The sequence below is a fragment of the Pagrus pagrus genome (genome assembly GCF_965226575.1).
Source record: "Pagrus pagrus genome assembly, chromosome: 6".
Classification (NCBI taxonomy): Eukaryota; Metazoa; Chordata; class Actinopteri; order Spariformes; family Sparidae; genus Pagrus; species Pagrus pagrus.
In genome coordinates, this window is record NC_140190.1 from 6,551,419 (window position 1) to 6,572,153 (window position 20,735).

The 20,735-nt window shown below is 41.4% G+C and overlaps 2 protein-coding genes across 7 annotated transcripts in view; both read right to left on the reverse strand.

Annotated features, from left to right (window-relative positions):
- Positions 1-20: 20 nt before the first annotated feature.
- ube3a (ubiquitin protein ligase E3A) lies at positions 21-7,731 on the reverse strand. Of its 6 annotated transcripts, none has more exons than XM_084355257.1 (11): positions 7,537-7,731; positions 5,983-6,029; positions 5,443-5,665; positions 4,157-5,352; positions 3,930-4,074; positions 3,118-3,323; positions 2,026-2,190; positions 1,670-1,825; positions 1,515-1,588; positions 1,255-1,398; positions 21-1,116 (listed from the first exon to the last, which is right to left on the reverse strand). In XM_084355257.1, the coding sequence occupies exons 3-11, from the start codon at positions 5,594-5,596 to the stop codon at positions 996-998; spliced, it is 2,361 nt and encodes a 786-aa protein (XP_084211383.1). In that variant the 5' UTR covers positions 5,597-5,665; positions 5,983-6,029; positions 7,537-7,731; the 3' UTR covers positions 21-995. The 6 variants fall into 6 exon arrangements, with proteins under 6 accessions (XP_084211383.1, XP_084211381.1, XP_084211382.1 ...); XM_084355255.1 differs by having other exon boundaries at positions 5,443-5,711; XM_084355256.1 differs by having other exon boundaries at positions 7,353-7,731.
- A 7,738-nt stretch (positions 7,732-15,469) lies between these two features.
- Positions 15,470-20,735, reverse strand: part of atp10a (ATPase phospholipid transporting 10A) — a 34,085-nt gene continuing 28,819 nt past the window's right edge. The window contains exons 20-21 of the mRNA XM_084355183.1: positions 19,345-19,532; positions 15,470-19,160 (exon numbers count right to left, since the gene is read on the reverse strand). Of these exons, the coding sequence (XP_084211309.1) occupies positions 18,521-19,160; positions 19,345-19,532 (828 nt within the window). The 3' untranslated portion in view covers positions 15,470-18,520. The remainder of the gene's footprint in view (positions 19,161-19,344; positions 19,533-20,735) is intronic.

Consider the following 20,735-nt stretch of genomic DNA (forward strand, 5'->3'; position numbering starts at 1 on the left):
ATATCAACGACAGATTTGATGGATTTCTTCAACTTTATTCACTTTGCATAATAATTGCTTTACATCGGAGTGTCACGTTATCTGCACATTCTTTATGTACCTGAGATAATTGGCCAAACAAAACACGTCATGTGACTCTTTTCTTAAATAGGCATCGCACATTTGGCAACTGCACTTACAAAATGTGCCGTCAGAAACACTTAATCGCAAACAAACCAAAAGGAAGAGAAACGCTTCTTTCAGGATGTGAAAGTCTGGCCCGACCAGTCAGTCAGTACATTTTGAAACCGTGCAAGCTATCGAAACCCCACTATCTGGTCAGGTTCACCGTTTCACAACACACCGTATTCATTTTCTACATAACAGGCACGACAAAGAAATACTTTAAAATAACCTTTAGGTTAGTGGTGAGTTTGCTCTCACACACTGACAGGAAATAGTTTATATGTAAGCTTGTCAGTGAGGCTGTTTGGGTTAGCAGTAATATAAAAGGCTTCATCTCAATATACTACAATGACAATCATGACCAAGAAGCACCATTATGCTCAGTGCACTCAGTTGTGGGATAGAGCCTGAGGACTGAATACTGCTACACCATAAAGAACTAGAAAAAACAAGAGAAAATTCAAACTAAGTCAATAAATATACTGTATGTGCTGGCATTCACTAAAATACGGTGTATAAGTGCACTTTCACAGTTTCACAAATCATATATTGTTCATATTCGCCCACAAACAAAACACACAAGAAAAAACAAATCATGTAAGTGCTGCCTTAAACTCTTTGGGAAACCTAATGTAGCGTAAATGAAACTAGCTCTCAGAGGAAGTTAGGCCTCAGACTGAAAGGCCGTCAGCGGAGTATGACTGGTAAGGGTTGGTTAGGCACAGGGTTATTGCAGCATTTTGTGTCATGTTAATTCCCTCTCTGTGTTTTTGTGATAGTCCCTTTTGTTTGGTTAAAATGCAGTCACAAAACTTTCCCTCATGGATTTGTCACAGCATCCCAAATCCTTTGGCGTAAGTGATGGCCTTCAGGAGTCTTTCTTTCAGTTTTTCCTTGGAGGAGTACTCTGGGAGCAGCAGTGCATTAAAGCAGGTGTGAGACGTAGGTAGCCTGAAAGAAAAGGATGAAAAGTGAGGAAACGCTGCTGAGCCTGCGGGATGAACGTGAACTGAGATGAGCTTATTATGTCAATTCATCCTGAAAAGATCCTGAAAAAATATACTGAAATGAAAGCCGACTGTTGTGTACCTGTCTGTGTCGGAGCCATTCTTCGCGATGATCATTTTTAATTTGCCTAGTCCGCCGACTGGTGCCCTGTCTGTGCCGGTGGTGAACTGAAGAAACAACCTCTTCTGCTCCTCTCCGAACGAGTGAATCGTTTCCCAGAAATCTCTGTGTAGAAAAATCCACATCAGCGTCAGATCTATAATGTCAGCAGCTTCCTAAAACATGTTTTTACATCAATAATGTTCTGTGTATGTGGAGAAACTGGACGTTGGGTCACTCACTTAATGATTTGACTGTCTTTGCTATAACCTCCATCGTAATCTGTCGTCTTTTCAAGCGCCTCAAAGTCGAGTTTCTGTGAAGAGATGCTCTGTAAGTCAGAAAACACTGGCGACAAGACAGTAACAAAAATCAGAATGAAGGTTTGTTCCCTCACCCTGCTTCCACAGATCAGCATCTCTACTTCCTCAGGTCTAAACAAATATTTCAGCGGGGACTCCTTCGTGACCATTTGGAAACCTTTTTTGAAGGCTTTGAATTGTCTCTCCACGCTCGTGTTCAGTATGTACTCAGTGTACAGGTCCACGAACTCCTGTGAATTACAGATGTAAAAGGCAAAAACACACGTTAAATGTACAGAAAAGCAACCGCTCATTATTTACTTTCTTTAGTAACTGCAGTGATTATGAACCTTTGACCAACAGTGAGTCAGTGTGTCTTTTAAGTGATGTTTCTTTACAACAGAGGACAGACAACCTACAGAATGAATCATCATGGGATGAGACACTTCACCTGTCTGTTCTCCTCGGTAACAGGGATCTGTTCTCCGTCCTCCTTTAAATCATGTAAGACCGGACTTCCAAAAAGGTCCGTGTGTGATATCTGGAAGGTGAGCATCATGTCTGTCTCTACGTTGCCTGTATATTCAAGCAACTCCTTCAGACTCTGGAATAGAGCCTGCAAGAAGGACAGAAGAGACCTCTGCTGGTCAGGAAAGACACTGCAGGTGCATAAAGTAAAACAATTTAACTAGTAGATGTCGCCATGAAACTTCCCCTGATGATGGCTTAAATTAAGAATATGAATTTTTGGATTACAAGTTTTCAGAAATTGTATGTTTAAGTCTGCAAATGATACATAAATATGTACTAAATCACATACAGTTCAAGAGCTTTGGATGTTGGATATCTTTTGTCGCTCTATAAATCAGTAAATACTGTCATCAGCCATAAAAAAAAAAAAAAAGTCAAAGTATGAGGAAAAAACTTTGGGAAATATGCTTTGCTACTTTTTCTTCTCAAGAGTTAGTTGAGACGATTTAAACTGATTTCATGTCTGCTTATTAAATAAGAGGCTACAGTCAGATGACAGCTGGCTCAACTTACAATAAAGCATAGAAATAACTGGCCTGGCTCTGTCAAAAAAGTTTCAGCACCTCTGAAACTTACTGACGTGTCATATCTCGTTGGTTTAATCAGTGAAAATGACAAATTGCAGTTTTATGGAGGTTAAATATATATGTGTTTGTTGGCCTTGTCAATGACTTTCCTGGTGACTCCACCAGCTTGCAGTTGCTCCTCCTGCATCCAGTCTTGATGTTAAGCTAAGCTAAGCTAAGCTAAGCTAACTGTCTCCTGGTTCAAGCTGAAGGTTGTATCAATCTTCTCATCTACAGTAACAATCAGCAAAGTCAGTAATTGAGCATGTTTCACAAAATGTTCAACTGTTCCCTAAGTGCAGTCTGATGCTTGAAAAAAGCTGCTCTAACCCTCTGAAAACTGTACAACGCTGCAAAATGTTCTTGATTTTAACGCTAACACTTCTAAATACAGAACTGATGTATTGTTTTTCACTGTGTATTAACTTTGGAGAAAGTTACTGTACTGGATGTGAGTCTGACAGGTCCAAGTAGGTCCCTTTCTTGCCCATGAGTTTCCTGTAGACAACCATGGGGAAATGTACATCCAGGATGCAGTTGTTGTAAATGGCGAGCCCCAGGACAAGTCCGACGAGAGTGTACTGCGCTTCATTCTCCAGTGAGGACGAATTAAACCAAAAAAGTTTTGTGTCATCGTCGTAGGTGAACATTCCTGTTCAGAAAGACAGGAACAAACGTCAGGAAAAATATATACACTTTGTGAAATACTTGCAGTTGCTTTCCAGCCGAGAATTAGATCAAAAGATTGATACCAGTCTTATATCTGTAAAAGTTATATGAAGCGACAGTCATTAGCTTAGCTTAGCACTCAAACTGGAAACAATGGAAAAAGCTCACTAGTATCTTGCTGGACATAGCCAAGCTAGCTCTTTCCCCATTTCCAGTCATAATGTTAAGCTAAGCTATAGTGGTACAGCTTATCTTAGCTTAGCTTAGCATAGAGTGAGAGAGAGTCTTGGCAGTTGCCAGTTTGTGGGGGAAAAAAAATTTAAAAGTGGCTGATTACTACAGAATTCTCCCAGCATACTGTACTGCCATGTGAGCTAGCATTAGCAACATGCGCTAACAAGCTTTTGCAACATTAGCACGCAAGCATTAGCAGCATTAATGTGAACAAGCTAGAGTTAGCAACTTTAGCTTGCACAGCAAAGATGACTGGAACAACAGCGGTGTTGCGACATGAATGCAATGGAAGGGAGAGAAGGAAGATCATCGCATGTGAAGCAAATCACTGTACAATTATGATTTCATGTCTCACCTATGTCAGGATTGAAAATTTCCTCCAAGACCAACTGAAAGAACTCCTTTGAAACTCCTCCCTCGTCAACACCTTGCTCCCCCTCAAACTCAACAAACAGCTGCTTCTTCAGGTCCGACGGGTTCTCCATGGAGATCATCTCCAGCTGCAACATAAACACAGCAGGACTCAGCCTCAGATGGACCTCCCACGCACATGCAACAGTAACGTATGATGCTGTAACTCACTCTGACGAGGGCGTCGTCGATGATGTGATCTCTTCGTACTTTGAGCTTGAGATAAGGGTTGGGCTGCTGGCCCTGGACCATGCTGTAGAGGGCCGTGAGGCGGCGCTCGCTGTACATTCTTATCCTGTTGTCGTAGTACAGTCCTTGGTTCTTGGTGACCACATTGAGGATGAAGGGGCAGGTCTGAAAAGAAAACTTGGTTTCGGCGTTGACCTTAAAGAAGGTGAAATCCTTGTCCATCTCCACCACCTCGTTCAGTGACTCGTTAATAAAGTCCTCAAAGGGGATGAGGGGTTTTATGCTATCTAAAGGTCTGACGCCCAGTTCTTTCTCCAGAGGATCGACCCGAGGACCTTTCTTATAGAGCTGCTCCTCACCCAGCATCTCATGCAGGGTGAGCTCATCGGACTCCGAGTCTTCGTCGTCGTCCTCGTTGTGCTCCACATTGACATCACCAGCCTGGATACTTGCGTAGAAGACGACTTTTAAACACTGGGTCGCAGTCACCACAGTCTCATCATCATTTACCAGGTTTTCGCCGTCGTACTCATTGCTGACTACTGTGAAAGTGATGAGCTGCTGAAAGGTCTCCATCATGCGGCGGATGTGTGGGAGATCGTACTTGGACCAGATCTTTGACAGCCTGGCGAGCGCGGTCACCGGCAGTTTGCTCATTGCTTTGCAGAACTGTGGCAGTGCAACCTCCAGGTACTCCGGGCTGTGCAGGTTACTGTTCTCCATCACGATGATGAAGATATTCAGGTAATCTGGGTTTGTTTCGTACACATCAAGGTATTCCAGGTCAAGTTCCATGTTTGGAGTGAGGTAAATGATTGCGTTCACGAGAGCTGCCTCCACCTGGTCGATGGTTAGGAGTCTGTCATAGACTCTCCTCACGGCGCAGATGTCCACCGTAACCTCACAAGGGTCGGACATTTCACTGGCACCCTCGTCAGCAGCTGCCGAGGAAGCACCCATCGCTTCTGAGGTCTGCTCACTCTGCTTGTCCACATCTGTTGCTTTTAAAGAGTCCAGGTTTTCAGTAGTGTTGGGTTCATCCTTCCTGAAACTCTTCATTAGGGACTCTGCGTTGGAGAAAACCCTGCCAATGACGCGGACGAGAACAGAGTAGTCCCCTTCCTCCTCGCAGGAACTCAGGAGCATACATACAGTGTTTTCTGTGAGGTGATGAAGATCTGGGCCAGAACAGTAAAAGAAGAATTCAATTAAAACAAAGAATGATTCAAAAACAGCATCCAGAAGAGTCTGAGTCGGGTTTACAGTACCTGAGAAGTCCTCTTTGTCGCTCATCTTACTGTCCAGGAGAGAGTTTTCATGGGCACTGGAGTCCGAGTCTTTCTTGGAGGGGTTAGGATTGCAGAGTTTGGCGTTAATCTTAAACAGCTCGAGTGCCTTGGCAGCGGCTGCATTGTTATCCATAGGTTGAAAATCACAGCATGATGCGCAAAACTCATTCGTGCAGTCGCCATTTCCACAGCCGTCTGTTAACTGCCGAAAGTAGCGCTCAATTAGATGCTTTGCAGCCGCTCTGTTCCTGCGTAAGATATTTAAACAGGAAGTCTGATGATTTAAAGTTGTCTACGGTTAGAAAGAAGAAGCATAAACACATTCTGGCAATGCAAATAATACAACAGGTCCAACAGAACTGAATATTGAACGAGCACTTGGACAAGCATTCCTACTTTAAAGGCTGAGACAAAATGAAACAGAGACGGGAATCAAATCAAATCCTCAGATAGAAATATTAGTTTAACTAAAAGCATATTTATTAGTTTAGTATAACTAGGTCCATCACAGTGACTTACATTCGGCTGGATTCAGGTTTCCTCCTTCAGGCCCAATTTACAGTCCTCTGAAAGAAACATTCAGCAATTATGTAAAACTTTGTCTACTGTGAACATTAAAGAAGGCTGAAGACTGAATCAGATATCTGATGGCTGTGTCAGGCGACATTTTTAAATGATCTAATTCATTTTTTCCCCTTCAAATTTTTAATCCGGAATGAGGCAACAAAACTTGAGTGGTGTCTTAGTCTTTTTATAACAACCATTCATGTCTGCGTGTGTGAAGAGTTTAGCGGTCACACAGCTACTCAACTCAGTATCATGTAGTTGGTTTTGGTTTATGATGGACAGCCAGGTAGCCGGATATCTGATTTCATGCATATCAGGGTACAACAACAACAACCTCTGATCTAAATATATTTTTAGGCTATTATGTGTAACTCTGATTGCAGTGACAAATATTGCATTGCCCAATTTCACCATACTGTAAACATGTTATGTTCAGAATTAAGTGGAGGGTAATGCAGTTATTTTCTACAGGACATTATTGGAAAAGTTGAAAATCCTGTAAGAGTTTCTGATTGGGGATTGCAGAGGTAACAGCTTTTACCCTCTTTGTAGTGATTAAGGCCCAATCAGAGCTGAAATATGTTAAAAAAGCCTCACATTCAGGTATCGTCCTGTTTGTGGAGACAGCAGCGAGCTTGAAAGCAGCTATATCATGCAAAGGGGCACTATGTAGTTTTGGAGAAACTCAGAATTTAAATATTTACAATATTAATGAGGTAGAAAGTAAGAAAATAAGGTCCACTGAACACTGTTTGAAGCTAGAAAGGTGGCAGGGTCCGCCACATATAAAGAAAGTAAAACAGTATGAAATTTAGTTGTTCTTTAAGCCTTTAAGTCCTCAAAGGCTCAATCATCATAGTGTTAACTCATCAAGCGTTAGATAGTGACTATTTACATGAAAATCTTAAAGATGATTACTTTAAGGTCACTTTGTTCATTCAATCATGAAAACAATGAAGCTCCTTCACTTCTGACTAAAATGTCTTCCTCAAAAACGACACAGTGCACCTTTAATACGACCAAGTTTTTTCCTCTTCACTTCAATGACACATAACAAGACAAACACCAAACTGTCTTATCTGTCCTGTGTGTTGAGCCTGGCTGAATCACATCACACGACCAACGTGACTCATCTCAGAGCTGCCAGCTGACAGTGACGAGCTGTCACACACACACACACACACACACACACACAGGCTGCTAGTTTCACCGCTGTTAGCTAGCTAGTTGTTCAGGTTAACTGCCGAGCTAAGGAGGTGAACACAACATGAAACAACGATGAATCCAGTGTAACGGCTGCAGCCTTCATGCTCAGTACTAACCTGTGATTTGAACAGGGATACCGTCCTGCCTGCCTGTCTGTCTGTCTTTCTGCCTGCCTGTCTGTCTGTCTGTCAGTGACAGTGCAAAAATCTCCTGTCAGTCTGAAGCTGCTGCTGCTGTTTCAGCCACATTCAGTCCGATTCAGTCTGCGTCGCTCCGGCTACAAAAAAAACAACAGCCCACCTTCAGTTTCTGCAGCGACACGTGAACTGAAACACGGTTCAAGTGCGACCACGTCAGGAAGTCTGAACACTTTTTTGTTTATAGGTCAGAGCAAAAAAATCTCCTCTTCTACCATCTTGTAAACAAGAACGCGATGTATCCCGGCATGCAGCGCGGGGCTGTCAAACATCATGCGCCCTCCTCCCGCCGACAGCACGAGCCGCAGCACGAGCCACACAGATACTGCCGAAATAAACGTTATTATGATTAAAAAACAAACAATATAAAACAAAATGGCGGAATGTTTCCTCCACTTTCAGTGATTTCTACGTGTTTGATTTGATTTATGTTTTGAAAAGCTGTGATTTAACCAAACAGGAAGTCAGTTTGAGTGACACCTGTTCGTAAAATAACACCGAGCTCCAGTTTATTTAACACAATTCATCCACTTAGGCTTTTTTAAATTATTATTTCTTTTTAAAGTGCAATAAATACACTTTAACTTTAAAAGAAGACACATATCTACAAGCTTAATATAAAACAAATCATCTTTGGATGAAATAGACACTTTACTCCTACAAAATAAAATGTAGGCCCATGCACATTCGACAGTATTCTTATACTCAATTTGAATTATTTTGATAATTAAGTCCATTTAAAGGTGCGATATGTAAGAATTTTAGTTGAAGACATTAAAAATATTAACTCAAATTATCAACAGAACGTGAAGACATAACATTTACATTATCTCACTTACTTTATACAGTTTTTGGTGATTTAATTTATAACAATGCATCATATTTAAAGGTGCAATATGTAAGAAGTGGCCACTTGTCAAATTTATACTCCAAACAAAAAGGGGCAACATATCATCATAGTAGCTGCTTACTGCTGCTAACTGCAGCTGCTGTTAGTCAGTAGGCTCAGTTAACCATGCAGCTAGCGGTCGTATTAGCCGACTCGAGCTCGGAGCACCAGGGACGTGTCAACTATCACTCTACAAAGTGGCTAGAGGCTAGCTGGTTAGCATGCTAACTTCAATATATCTATCTATCTATCTATGCAACACAACACATAGAAATGTTTCACATAATTACAAAAGGGTTATTTTTCTGTATGCTTTAGATATTTTTGGGATGTTTTAAACACATTCTTGTTACATATTGCACCTTTAATCCTTATACCTTATTCACCTTTTATGTGTAAAAATGAAACATAAACAAATTAATGTAGTGAAGTGTGAAATGCAGTATTAGTATTTCCTTATAAAAGGCAATAAAGTAGAGGTACAGTACACAGTAGTAGCCTAGTGTACCAGTAAACTACAAATACTGTAGCTCAAAAAAAAAACTGCTTAAGTACAATACTTGAGAAATACAGCTGTTGGCTCTCTGTATGAGTTTTCATGATTTCATACACACTTTGGCTACTTTTAACTTGTTTTTTTCTTTTGGAAACATTTGAATGTACCTACTATTGGCTATAGCATAATTACAGACATTCCTGCCCCTGTAGACTGAACAAGAATCATAAGTAGAGCTGTTCATTCATCAATTTGTTAAATACATTCAGCATCATAAATTACTCAAATCATACACCTCTGCAAAAACCCACACTAATGCGACAGAGGTCAAAGTGTGACGTGTTTGAAACAGCAGCTGTGTTGATGAAGGCGCAATCTCTAAATCATTTTCATAAACCATAAATCAAAGCCGACATATATAGCAGGTAGTCAGACCCCCGCCATCTCATTCTGCAATAGGTCCTTGTAAATTATACATTATCTAATCCACGTGCGTTGCTCTCATGGTGCTGAGGACATGTTTGTTATTCTGTCAGCGTCCCAGCCTGATATGCAGTTTTACACTTTGTGTGACGTTTGGTTTCTGTACCCATCAGCCCTTTGTGTCACACCCAACACTGAACATTACAGAGTATTTCCTGCAGCCATGTGAGGGAAATACAGTGGTAATACATGCTGTGTTGAAATGAAAATATACTCATATTGTGACAATAAGTAGGTTATTAAGAGCGTTTTCTAGAAAGTTATCAGCCAAACTCACAATCCTTCTGTCTCTATTTGATCATACTGATTTAAAACCACATGTCTGCAGTGACACACATGAACACAGGAGGTCACTGTAGGCACAGAAAGCATCATAGACTATTAACTCACTAGGTGATTTCTTTATATAGTTTAGATTATTTATTTCACATTACACTGGAGATAAATAACAGACACGTTGAGTTAAGATAAATAGCTCAACACTACCTTCACAGGTGGTTCAGGACAGTGACTTCCAAACCCTTTGACCTTGTGACCCTGAACCACAGGCCGTACGACAACTGTTCGAGAACAGTTCAACCTTAGATTGTTTTATTTGTTCATGAAGAGCAAAATTATCTAGTAAATCACATCAAAAACCAAAAAATAAAGGAGGAAAGCTTTGAAACCAGGTTCTCACCCCGACCTGCTGAGACATGTAAATGCTGATCAATGAATTTAAAGTAATTTACCTCCAACCAGGGCTGGAGGGTTTCTTTAAAAATGTACTCTGATATAGTTGCTAATTACCTGTTAAGAAATATAGTCAGTAATGTAATCCAAGTACCACAATAATAAAGTAATGTAACTTGATTACTTTCTGTTGCTTTTGCTTTACCCTAATACCAAACATGTAACTAAAGAGCCGTTGTCTGTGAGAATACACACTTGTGTATTAGTAATCCTCTTTTTTCACTGAATGTGTCTGTAATCTAATTACCTTTTTTCCTCTAGTTTATGTAATCCCATTACATGTATTCCATTACTCCCCAATCCTGCCTATAACATCACAAAAGACCAGAGAGAACTTCTGCTTGTGATACCTAATATATTCATCTGATAATACTTTGGTACTTTTAGTTAAAGCAGCCATAAAACAATGAGCCCCAGGTTCAAGTCCACTTCATCACGGCTCACAGCTGAAGCACGTCTGCTGGATTAACATGAAACTCTCCCTGTTCACTAATCAGTCACTCATCAATAAAATAACTCTGGTTCTTTGATTAAAAAACAGTCAGAGGTACAAGGATGTGCACATAAAAACGTTGAAGTAGGTGTTAAAAAAGACTCGCAAGGTGAGTTTTGGAGAGAGACATTATTATATTATATTATATTATTTGTATATATAATATATAAGAACACTTCTTTCATCCCTCTGTAACACTATACATGTTTTATCTAACACTTATCTGGACATTTGTACTTCAAAAAATGTTAAATATAAGGTTATAATATAATAATAGTACAATATAATATACAATATATATATGAAACTTCCCAGTGAAACACACATATAAGATACTATGTGTAATTTCATAATCCTGATCCTCTTTGTCTGTTATTTTGTCTGAAGACACGTTACGAACAACCAAAGAGGCGTCCACACTGATGCACTTATTCACTCAATCACAGCTGCAGCTCCATTAATCTGCGCTGTAGCCTGAGTTTTACACTCCAGCGCACACAGGAAACCCGCTTCATCATTTCCAAGCGACCTTTCTGTCTCAGGTTGTGTTACGTTTAATGTCTCAAATGGAAGGAAATGAAGCAGGTTTGGCAGCCGCTGATTCTGTTGAAGCTCTAACGCTGAACATTAGCTCATGCTGGTGGTCATTTCTTTCTCCTGTGATAATCTACGGTGATATCATTTCCCCTCCCAGCCATTCGATGTGGATTAAGAGTGCCTAAAAATTGACATCATCACGGCACGTCCCCCCTTTTTTCTGGAACATGTCAATTAACCTCAATCGTACAGTTGGCAGTTTGGGAGTGTAACTGCAGGGTGGTGCGGGGTTCAGCAGAGGACACCGAAGGTTGCATGTAGGACACGTCTGTCAGAGGAGCGCAGGATTATTTTATCATGCTTCTTAAGTGATTCCTGGAAGAGTGCCCACGCAGCCGACACAGACAGGGGTCAGTCAGGCAGTCAGGACGAGACACGGTGTCCTCTGTGATCAGGATACATGAACGTCTCTGATCAGCCCGCTCACCTCTGGCTCATTAGCTCAGGGGGGCGTTTTCAACAACTTCAGCAGAATATGAGCGTCGACATCATCACAACAGGAAGAGGACGGTCGACTGAAGTGTTTATGAGACACGAAGAAGGATTTTGCTGATAGATGCCATTTTTCGCAGCATGATTATCCTCTGTGTGGGAAATATTAGCTCTTTTTTCTACTGTATGTTGAGTTTGTTGTGTTATAACCATTCATGGTCCTCAGAGGATCAATCCGACTGACTTTGATGATCCCCTGACTTTTCCGGTGGCACCATCATAAGGTTGACACTATTATTATACTATAATACTATATATTATTATACTTATATACCATTATATTTTCTACAGTTTTTCATGATCCCCAGATGATGAACCCTAAGGAGTCTCGGATGACACCATGAGTTTTCAGCTAGTTAACACTCATCCAGTATGATATCTTAAAATCTCCAAGACAGTTTGGCATAATATTTTGTTCAGACATTCATGTCCCCCAGAGGATGAATCCTACTGACTTTGCTGATCCCCTGACTTTTTTCTGGTACAACCTCCATGAGGTTGACACTTTTTAGTATTTAGTGAAATATGTCAACAGCTAGTGGATGGATTACCATTCAATTTTCTACTTCTAGATATACTTGGTCCCCAGATGATGAACCCTAAGAAGTCTCAAATTATCTCATGTCTTTTCATCTACTTTTCCTTCAACCAGTATTATATCTCAAAATATACAAGATGGTTTGGCATAATATTTTGTTCAGACATTCATGTCCCCCAGAGGATGAATCCTCCTGACTTCGCTGATCCCCTGACTTTTCTGTTACCACCTCCATGAGGTCGACACTTTTTAGTATTTAGTGAAATATGTCAACAAATACAGGATGGATTAACATTTTCCAGATATCCTTGGTCCCCAGATGATGAACCCAGAGGAGTCTCAGATGATCTCATGACTTTCATTCACTTATCCAGTATGATATCTCGATATCTGCAAAATGGTTTGGCATAATATTTTGTTCAGACATTCATGATCCTCAGTGGATTAATCCTATTGATTCAGGTCAAAGCACGCAGAAAGTTGTGATATATTTATAGTGAAGAGAGGACAAACACCATGTTTGTCCACTGGAGGGGCATCCAGGAGGGTATTTGAGCTTTCAAACCCCTGCACGCACTGCATGCAAAACGTGTTTGCTCTTCTCCCGACTGGCTTTGGTAAGAGTTTCATTTAGAGGCTGATCAACAGATGGTTCGTCCAATCACTTGCCAAGTTGGCTGGTATGTTTTGAAAGTGTCTGCCCTTTTAAACAGTTTCTGGGAACCACTTAGATGCTTCCTTGTCACAAACCATCTGGCGCTTCAGGTCAAATCTTGCTGACCTCCAGCGGTTTATATCTTATCTTTAACTCACCTTGCTGCAGCGATGTACAGGTGTACTCCACGACACTATGACATCACTGCTGGGTGTAGGTAAGACTAGACCTAAAACCTTCAACCCCAAAAGGGCAAATGAAACACTTCCTCTCAGTGTGGTCGCCGTGCTCTTTCTGTTTCTTGTGTCAGAGGGAAGTCAGACTTAAAAAGGAGCAGTAGTGCTTTGGCCAAGCAGAACGGAGCCTTACATTGTTTCCACCAACTGGAAGACAGATGGCCCTGGCTCGCAAAAAAGACTTTATTTGTTATTCGGAAAAAGAGGTGATGTGGTGAAAATCTCTCCACTGGCTGTGAATGAACACATCTTCAGGTCCTGTGCAGAGGAGAGGCTGCAGGGCTTCTTAACACATAAACAATTCCCATAATCCAGCTCTCTGACGGCTTCATGTGAGCAGATTATATACGAGGCAGCTTAGGAAATTGAAAATGTCCTGATTTAAGCTTGTTAAAACAACGGGTCATGAAGCAGGTCGGGGCCACTTTAATGACCAGAATCAATGAAGCTCCTCTGTGATAAAATGCAAATCAAAATCCATTAGCTTCAGCAGAATTAGTCTTCTGTCTGTCTGTCTGTTGGACTGCAGGTAATCAAAAAAGTCATTAAAGGAAATGAAAGAAGACTCATGGAGGCTGCGAGGAGAGAGAGAGAGAGAGTTTAATTATATTATCAATCTTTTACATGAATTTCCATAACGCAATTATGTGACCAGTGTGACAGAAATCCATTTTATTGCATGTGCCGCTTATCTAACGCCACTGAGAGGAGATAAATTACAGAAAGAAAACAGTGTCGTGCAGAGACCAGAGCTTTGCACAATGGCACAAAAGTTTCCACACTTACACGTGCAGAAGAAAAACAGCTGATCAATCGAGGCTGCTTTACACTCGGGGCTTTGAAAGAGATGGAGAGAGCAGCACCGCGAGGGGAGAGGAGTCATCATTATCTCTGTGTTCACACCAGGAACCTGCTCTTGCAAAGTGCAGCAGCGGCGGCGGTCAGTAATTTGGCCGTCCCGCTGCAGCATCAGCAGGGCCTCGTCCGTCCCTTTTCCCTCATCGTGCCTTAAAAGAAACATTAATAACGTCCCCCCACCCCCCATCGCAGATGTTACGCACACCAGGCGAAGACAAACTGCTGCAACGCCAGGCCAAAGATCATCCATCTTCTGAAGAGGGGCTCTGTATCACACCTCTGTACAGACGTGTGAGCAGAGGGAGATGAACTTATGCAGATACGCTGTATGTCACAGAGACAAAAGACCAGCAGCTCCTCCAGAAAACCAGAGCCAGAGTTTCTTCGAGAGCAAATGTAGTGAGTAAGGTGAAAGGTCAAGCTCTACGCTCCAGTGTGTTTTTACCTCTCAGCATCATGTGTGGTGGATCCTGTGGGGCTCAAACCATCACCCCTGGCACCGATACTATCATGATCTACCCGCTGGGCTACACAGAACTATCACACTGACTTAGAAACTAATTTGAAGGTGTCGATCCTAATTTTATTGTACTCTGAAAGCCCATTTTTAAATTCAGGGGTTATCACTCTTCAGACAGCAGCAATGTGAAGCTCAATCCGTCTCCAAAGCTGCTGCACAAACCTTAAAGAAAAATGTCATCCAACAATGAAAACTCAGTCATTATCTCCTCACTCCCATGCCGGTGGAAAGTTGGATGACATTTTGTAGTCCACAAAACATTACTGGAGCAAAACAGCAGAACTCTCAGAAAAAACTGAAGTAGATGGGGACATGTTTTAAAAATGGAAAAAAATAAAAAAAACACTACCATAAACAGGGCTCAATATATCTTTTCAGGTGTAATTCAAACCTACAGACCACAAATTGATTTAAAAAGTCAATATTTACACCCTCAATGCACAACCTTTTTAGCTGAGCAGCTACAGTGAAGATTTCAGCTCAAAAAAAGGGTGTAAATGTCTTTTCAAAACAATTTGGGGGGACTTGGATTGCACTGGACGAGCTGTGTGGACCCATTTTATGTTTTTTTCTTTTTTAAAACAACTAAACAGTTGTTTAGGAGAATGCTGCAACACTGGTTCACTGTTTCCAATATTAATACTTATATCATTAGTAATACCTGTGCTTTCCATGGACAACTCAAAGGTAGAGCCTAGTCTGTAGCCGAGAACACACAAACTGTCACTGTCATATTAAACAATATCCTACTATGACACTCTCTTGAGACTTGAGGTGTATTGTAACCCAGTTCGTATGGAGCAACTTGTTGAACTAGTTTTTTACCTCACACTCCCCGAGAGCTCAGAATAAAACCCTGAGCTCAGCTCGACAGGCTCATTGATCAAGCTAGCGTCAGCGTCTGTGCTTTTACTGCAATAACACAAGACAGGCGGAGCTTCCAGCTGTGTACCGAGGTGAGCTCCGAACAGGTTTGTTTACTTCCACGCCCCGACCTGAGAGCTCTGCGGTGCAGCACTTGCATGCAAAGACAATAAAAAAAGGAAATTGAGGACTTGAGACATTTTATTGAGCAAAGGGTACATCTTTCTGAACAAACAGGTAGCAAAGAATAATTACTTTATTATCATCATTTGTATTTTGTTCACAAGTAGCCACGGTGCAAATTACTTCCAGTTACTTGTAGGACAGAGAACTGGTACAAAGAGCTTAAATATATCTGAAAAAAGAAAACAAACCCTTAAAATATAGTTTCTTCTAAGTTGGTGATGGTGTTTGCTGCTGCTGGGCTGCAGCTCTTCAGTGTTTCCAGCTTGCTACAACCCATTTCTTGAGCAGAGAACTGCATTAATACCTTGAATGATACTGAACTCAGTGATTCAACAGCAGGTCATTTCCCCCCTGTGAGTCCTTCACACACAACATAAAAACATGAAACTTTACAGAAGGCCGACCTTGTAATCAAAATACAAATGACAAACCAACAAAAAAAAAAAGTCGAGCTCGGATATGGTGAAGGCCGTGAGCGGTGAGAGAGGGAACGTTCCTGTGAGGAATTTGTGAGAGTGTTGGAATTCAGCAGTGAACACGCTCGAGCTTCGTTCTGGCACAAGAGAGCGCGATGCCAAAAAGCACAGAACAGACAGAACCTATAAAACAAAGTGGACAGACTGCGGAGTCAGAACGTGAACGACATGCCAGGAAAACAAACAAAACAAAAAAAAACTGTGTGCAAACCACATAGCATGTAGCCTCATAAATATTCTTCTACACCAACACAAAAAAATGCTCCTCATTGAACAAAGATGCAGCGTCATCTTTAAACAAATACAGATTCAGCATCGTAAGCAAACTCGTAGATTTGTAATTTCTCATCCAGTGTTAAGGCACGTTACTATTGCTTAGAAAATACAGAAATATAAATGATCTTTGGTAAATGATACACTTTACAAAAATGTACTGCAATGACACAAGAGATACAACAATCATAATTAATATTAAAGGTGCTGCTGCTTTAAATGCTCAACAACTGAACAGTAGCAACTGTAGCATCGTTCCAACTGTTCATACTTTAGTTAGTTTGTGCATGATGGGTCCTCTAAAAGGAAATAAAACTTTCCATCCTTTTCATACTGTGTCTGAGCACTGCACATGCCACCAGCAACAACGACGACAACGACACTTAATGGCCATTCTGAAATAATGCTTTCAAAAGTGCAAATTTTAAATCTTTGACATTTGGGAAAGAAGCTCCTTTCACCACTGAGCTTTTGGTTTACAGCTGAGCACCAGCAAAACTAATTTAACGTGGTTGAGATAAACTTAGCTCATGAAATAAACTGTTAAAAATTACCTTCAAGTAAACTTGTTTATGAAACGTGACGGTAGCTTGTTGTCAACCTACTGAACAGTGCTTCACGAAACAGTTTGGCATTTTGGGAAATATGCTCATGTGCTTTCTTAATGAGAGTTAGGCGAGAAGATTGAGACCACACATATATGCTAAATATGAAGCTAGAGCTAGGAGACGATTAGCAGTTAGCTTAGCATTAAGAATGAAAATATGTAATAAACTAAAAAAAATCCACCTACCAGCAAGTTTAAATCTACTTGCATGTTATATCTTGTTTGATTAATCCATAAAAATGCCTGCTAGCTCCACCTTCATTGACTGACACTGTCATGTTTGTGTGACAATGGTTAGCTTAGCTTGGCACAAAGATGAGGAGCAGCTAGCCTGGCTCTGTCCAAACATATTAACATCTGCCTACTTGCACTCGTAAAGCTCATTAACTTGAGAGAACTCCATTTTTAATCTAAATAAAAACTGAGGTATAAAAATGAAACATTTGGTGATTTCTGTAGTGACTTCCTGTAGTTTGGCAACTTTACGTTGACGCAAAAAAAAAAAATGTATGTACGACTTCAAAAAAACGAGCTACAACATATCAATTAATGGGCTTTAGAGGTGCTGGAAGGCGTTTTCTTTTTTCACATATGGACACAGCCATTTCCCCGTCACCCCCAGTCTTTATGCTAAGCTACGCTAACTGTCTCTTAATTTTTTATATTCAAAAGACCGGGACAGGTAGGGGCTTGCTGGTTAGCATGCTAACGTCAGTAGATATGTTTGCATCAGGACTGTTTCAGTTATTTTTTAAAATGTTATCCAATTAAATTCTTACATAATGCCCCTTTAATCTTCTGATGTGACTCTTCGTTAGAAAGCAAATTCAAATATTTCCCCAAAATATCAAACTACAACTTCAATGTGAAACTGGCTGGCACTGTGAAAACAGATCCAATGAGTCAGTGGACACACACACACACACACACACACACACACACACACACACACACACACACACACACACACACACACACACACACACACACACACACACACACACACAGAGCATCACTTCTGGTAGATTCTTGCTGTATAAAGTTTGAAACGAACATTTCTTTGGTGATAATGCGTAATAATGACATTTAAGGTAAACAGCCCATTATTCAGTGGAATGTATTGAACAGCTATAAACACGCTTTTCAGTCTTTAACATTAAGCAACAAAAAAGTTTGCAAATCCAGCAACGAGACTGAAACGTGCACTGAGCCAATGCCGCTGTTTGCTAATTTAAAAGACACTGAAACATGTTTCCGTTGGGCCTTAAAACATCTCTTCTCAGGAATATCAACACGGATTCAAGGCCACAGTGGCGTCTGATCCAGGTCTTAATGCGTTTACAGGCGCAGCTGAAAGAATGAACAGAGTACCAAAACGAGCTCCCTGATACGCCAGCAGTGGAATGTCTCGACTCTGCTCTTCCTTCTCCCATTAAAACCTGATCAAGTACTGAGATGCATCTTTGCGATATAAAAACTTCCCAGGATTACAAAAAAAAAACCGAACGGAAGATATTCCAGTTCTTCCATCTCCCAAACCTCAAAATATCTTTAAAACATCCAAAATATAAAGTACCTATTTGTATCTTTTATAAAAGAATCTCCTCGAAAAATACAATAAAATTAGACTTTTAAAAAAACTATCGTGCAAATTGGAAAAAGTTTGAGTGACAAACTTAAGACTGTCAGACATCACAAGGTCGTGTGCAGCGGCTGATCCGCCGCCTGCTCCGTCCTCTGCGCTGGATGAACGCTGTGGTCGGACTTGAGTCTTTCCTCGGAGCTCCTCGTGTACGTGACGCACTGGGAGTCTCCGTCGGGGGGCAGTTTGAGCTGCACGCTGTCTGTCTGTGAGAGCAGCGGCGTGGAAGTGATCCAGCTGGACAGACTCAGATCTGCTGCCTCTAAAGTCTTATCAAGACAGTCTGAGTCTTTGCTGGAAGGAGGATGAGGCCCCCCCGAGAGCGGAGGGGCGTCTTTGGTGTAAGGAAGAGTGTCTATTTCTGTAGGAAGTAAAGTGTAGAGATCTGACAGGCCCCTCTCAGTGTCTGTGGACCCCAGCGGGCTCCTCCCGCTCTGGTCGACTGTTTGTAAAATGGGCCCCTGTGATGTCTTGGAGCTGGGGAAGCTCCTCTGGTCTTTTTTATTGCAACCTTCAGGGGAGGGCTTAGTGAGGGACAGGAAGGGAGGCTTGGGGCTGAGCGGTGACCCCACCTTGACCCTGCTGAGGCTGAGGATGTTCCTGCGGGTTTCTGCAGGGAGTTTATCCAACTGTCTTCCAACTTGGACTGGGCTGGGAAACAGCGTGCCTTGACACGCCCTGTAGAAATATCTGGAAAGTAAAACAGAGCCAGACCATCAGGACACACTCCAGCACGACTCCAGCAATGAATGCCAGGCTCTCGGGATAAACATGAAAGGCATCTGGTACAGATATAATTCATGGCACGAGGTCGTAAATATTTGAGGAATGGCTTGTGTATTCAGTGAAAAAAACAAATCGAAGCTCGGTGTACCTGGGCAGCAGCGCCACCAGAGGCGTGATGACACAGAGCAGGTAGAAGAGGGGGTCCTGCAGGAGCCTCTGCATGGTCCAGTAGGGGTTAGAGGGGGAGTAGCAGGTGGGACAGGAGGCGTTGTAACACAGAGCCACCGTGAAGAATAAAGCTATACTGAAGGCGATAGACAGCCAGTTCATCCAGGTCTGCAGGGGACGGGACAAGGACAAGTATTATAGTATTTTTTTGTCTTTTCTGGTGAAAAACATCAGTAAGTTGAAGAAAATTAGTTCTTAAATATGTACTACTACTGTCGTCTTACAACAATAGTATCAGATGAGGAAAGAGTTCAATAATCTGGGCTCCTGCTACCTGTAACAACTAATATCAACACTTTAACAGTCCACAGACCCACAATAAGTTGTGCATTAACTGGACCTGAATAACTTCATACCATGGCAACTTTAACAAGGCGATAAGATTAGTAACTGACGGTTAGACCACCCAATATACGGTAACTCATGAGGATTATTAATTATCAATTTCTGTCTGACTTAATCTTCGACCTCATCATTTATAACCACATAGTCAAAGTTGTGTCGTTAGCTTTGTTACGTTTGGCTGATATCAAGCTAAGACTATTAAAATCACTGGAAAACCATCTGAGTCTTCAGGAGAAATTATTTTTCTCGTGTCTGCCACGCTGCAAGTCAAAGGTTGTACGTGCACTGTATGAAGATTTTTTATATTTACAACATTAATGAGGTAATAATACAAACTCAGAAATATATATTTGGTCCATAACTGAATAAACAAGCTGGGATAAAACATATTTAACATTGGGATGTGTGTTGTTGTGCTCTTGAGGCAGCTAGTGTTACACTTCCCTCCTGTCACCCGGAGGCTTCATGAGCTGACTGGCTGATAGACATCTGACGGACTGAATTCCCCACAATGCCTCGCTGGGCTATTGTCCCTCCTGACACACAGGCGCAACAAGCACACGCAGAAGCGCATAATTAATTACTGCCTCACAGCTACAGTACGGAGCGAAGAGAAAGAGCCTGCTGTCACCTCAAATACCTTTAATTGACTTTCACCAATCATGCATGCATTATGTTCCCGAGCAGCCGGAGAATGAAGTACCTGCCAGCTGAGCGTTTGGAAAATGTTTACCTTCGGTTCGACGCTGCTCGCTGTGAATACTTCTCTGCACGAAGGGGCCATCACGTCCAGGAGGGGAGTTAGTGAAAAGGACATTTTTCATGTACTTGTCAGGCTAAATTTACAGCCTCAGCATAATGGAAAAGACTCTGATTCAATGCAGGGTCATAAATTTAAAATGGCTCATGACCAAAGACTGCTGGGCCGTTTACGAGAACCACACGTAGATACCTGAGAATGAAAAC

Excerpts from the sequence above, each read along its gene's own strand:
- ube3a (XM_084355255.1), bottom strand. Across the intron at positions 2,191-3,117 it reads ACCTGTCAGACTCACATCCA|GCTCTATTCCAGAGTCTGAA; the intron begins GTACAGTAACTT and ends TCCTTCTTGCAG. Across the intron at positions 1,589-1,669 it reads TGCTGATCTGTGGAAGCAGG|AAACTCGACTTTGAGGCGCT; the intron begins GTGAGGGAACAA and ends ATCTCTTCACAG.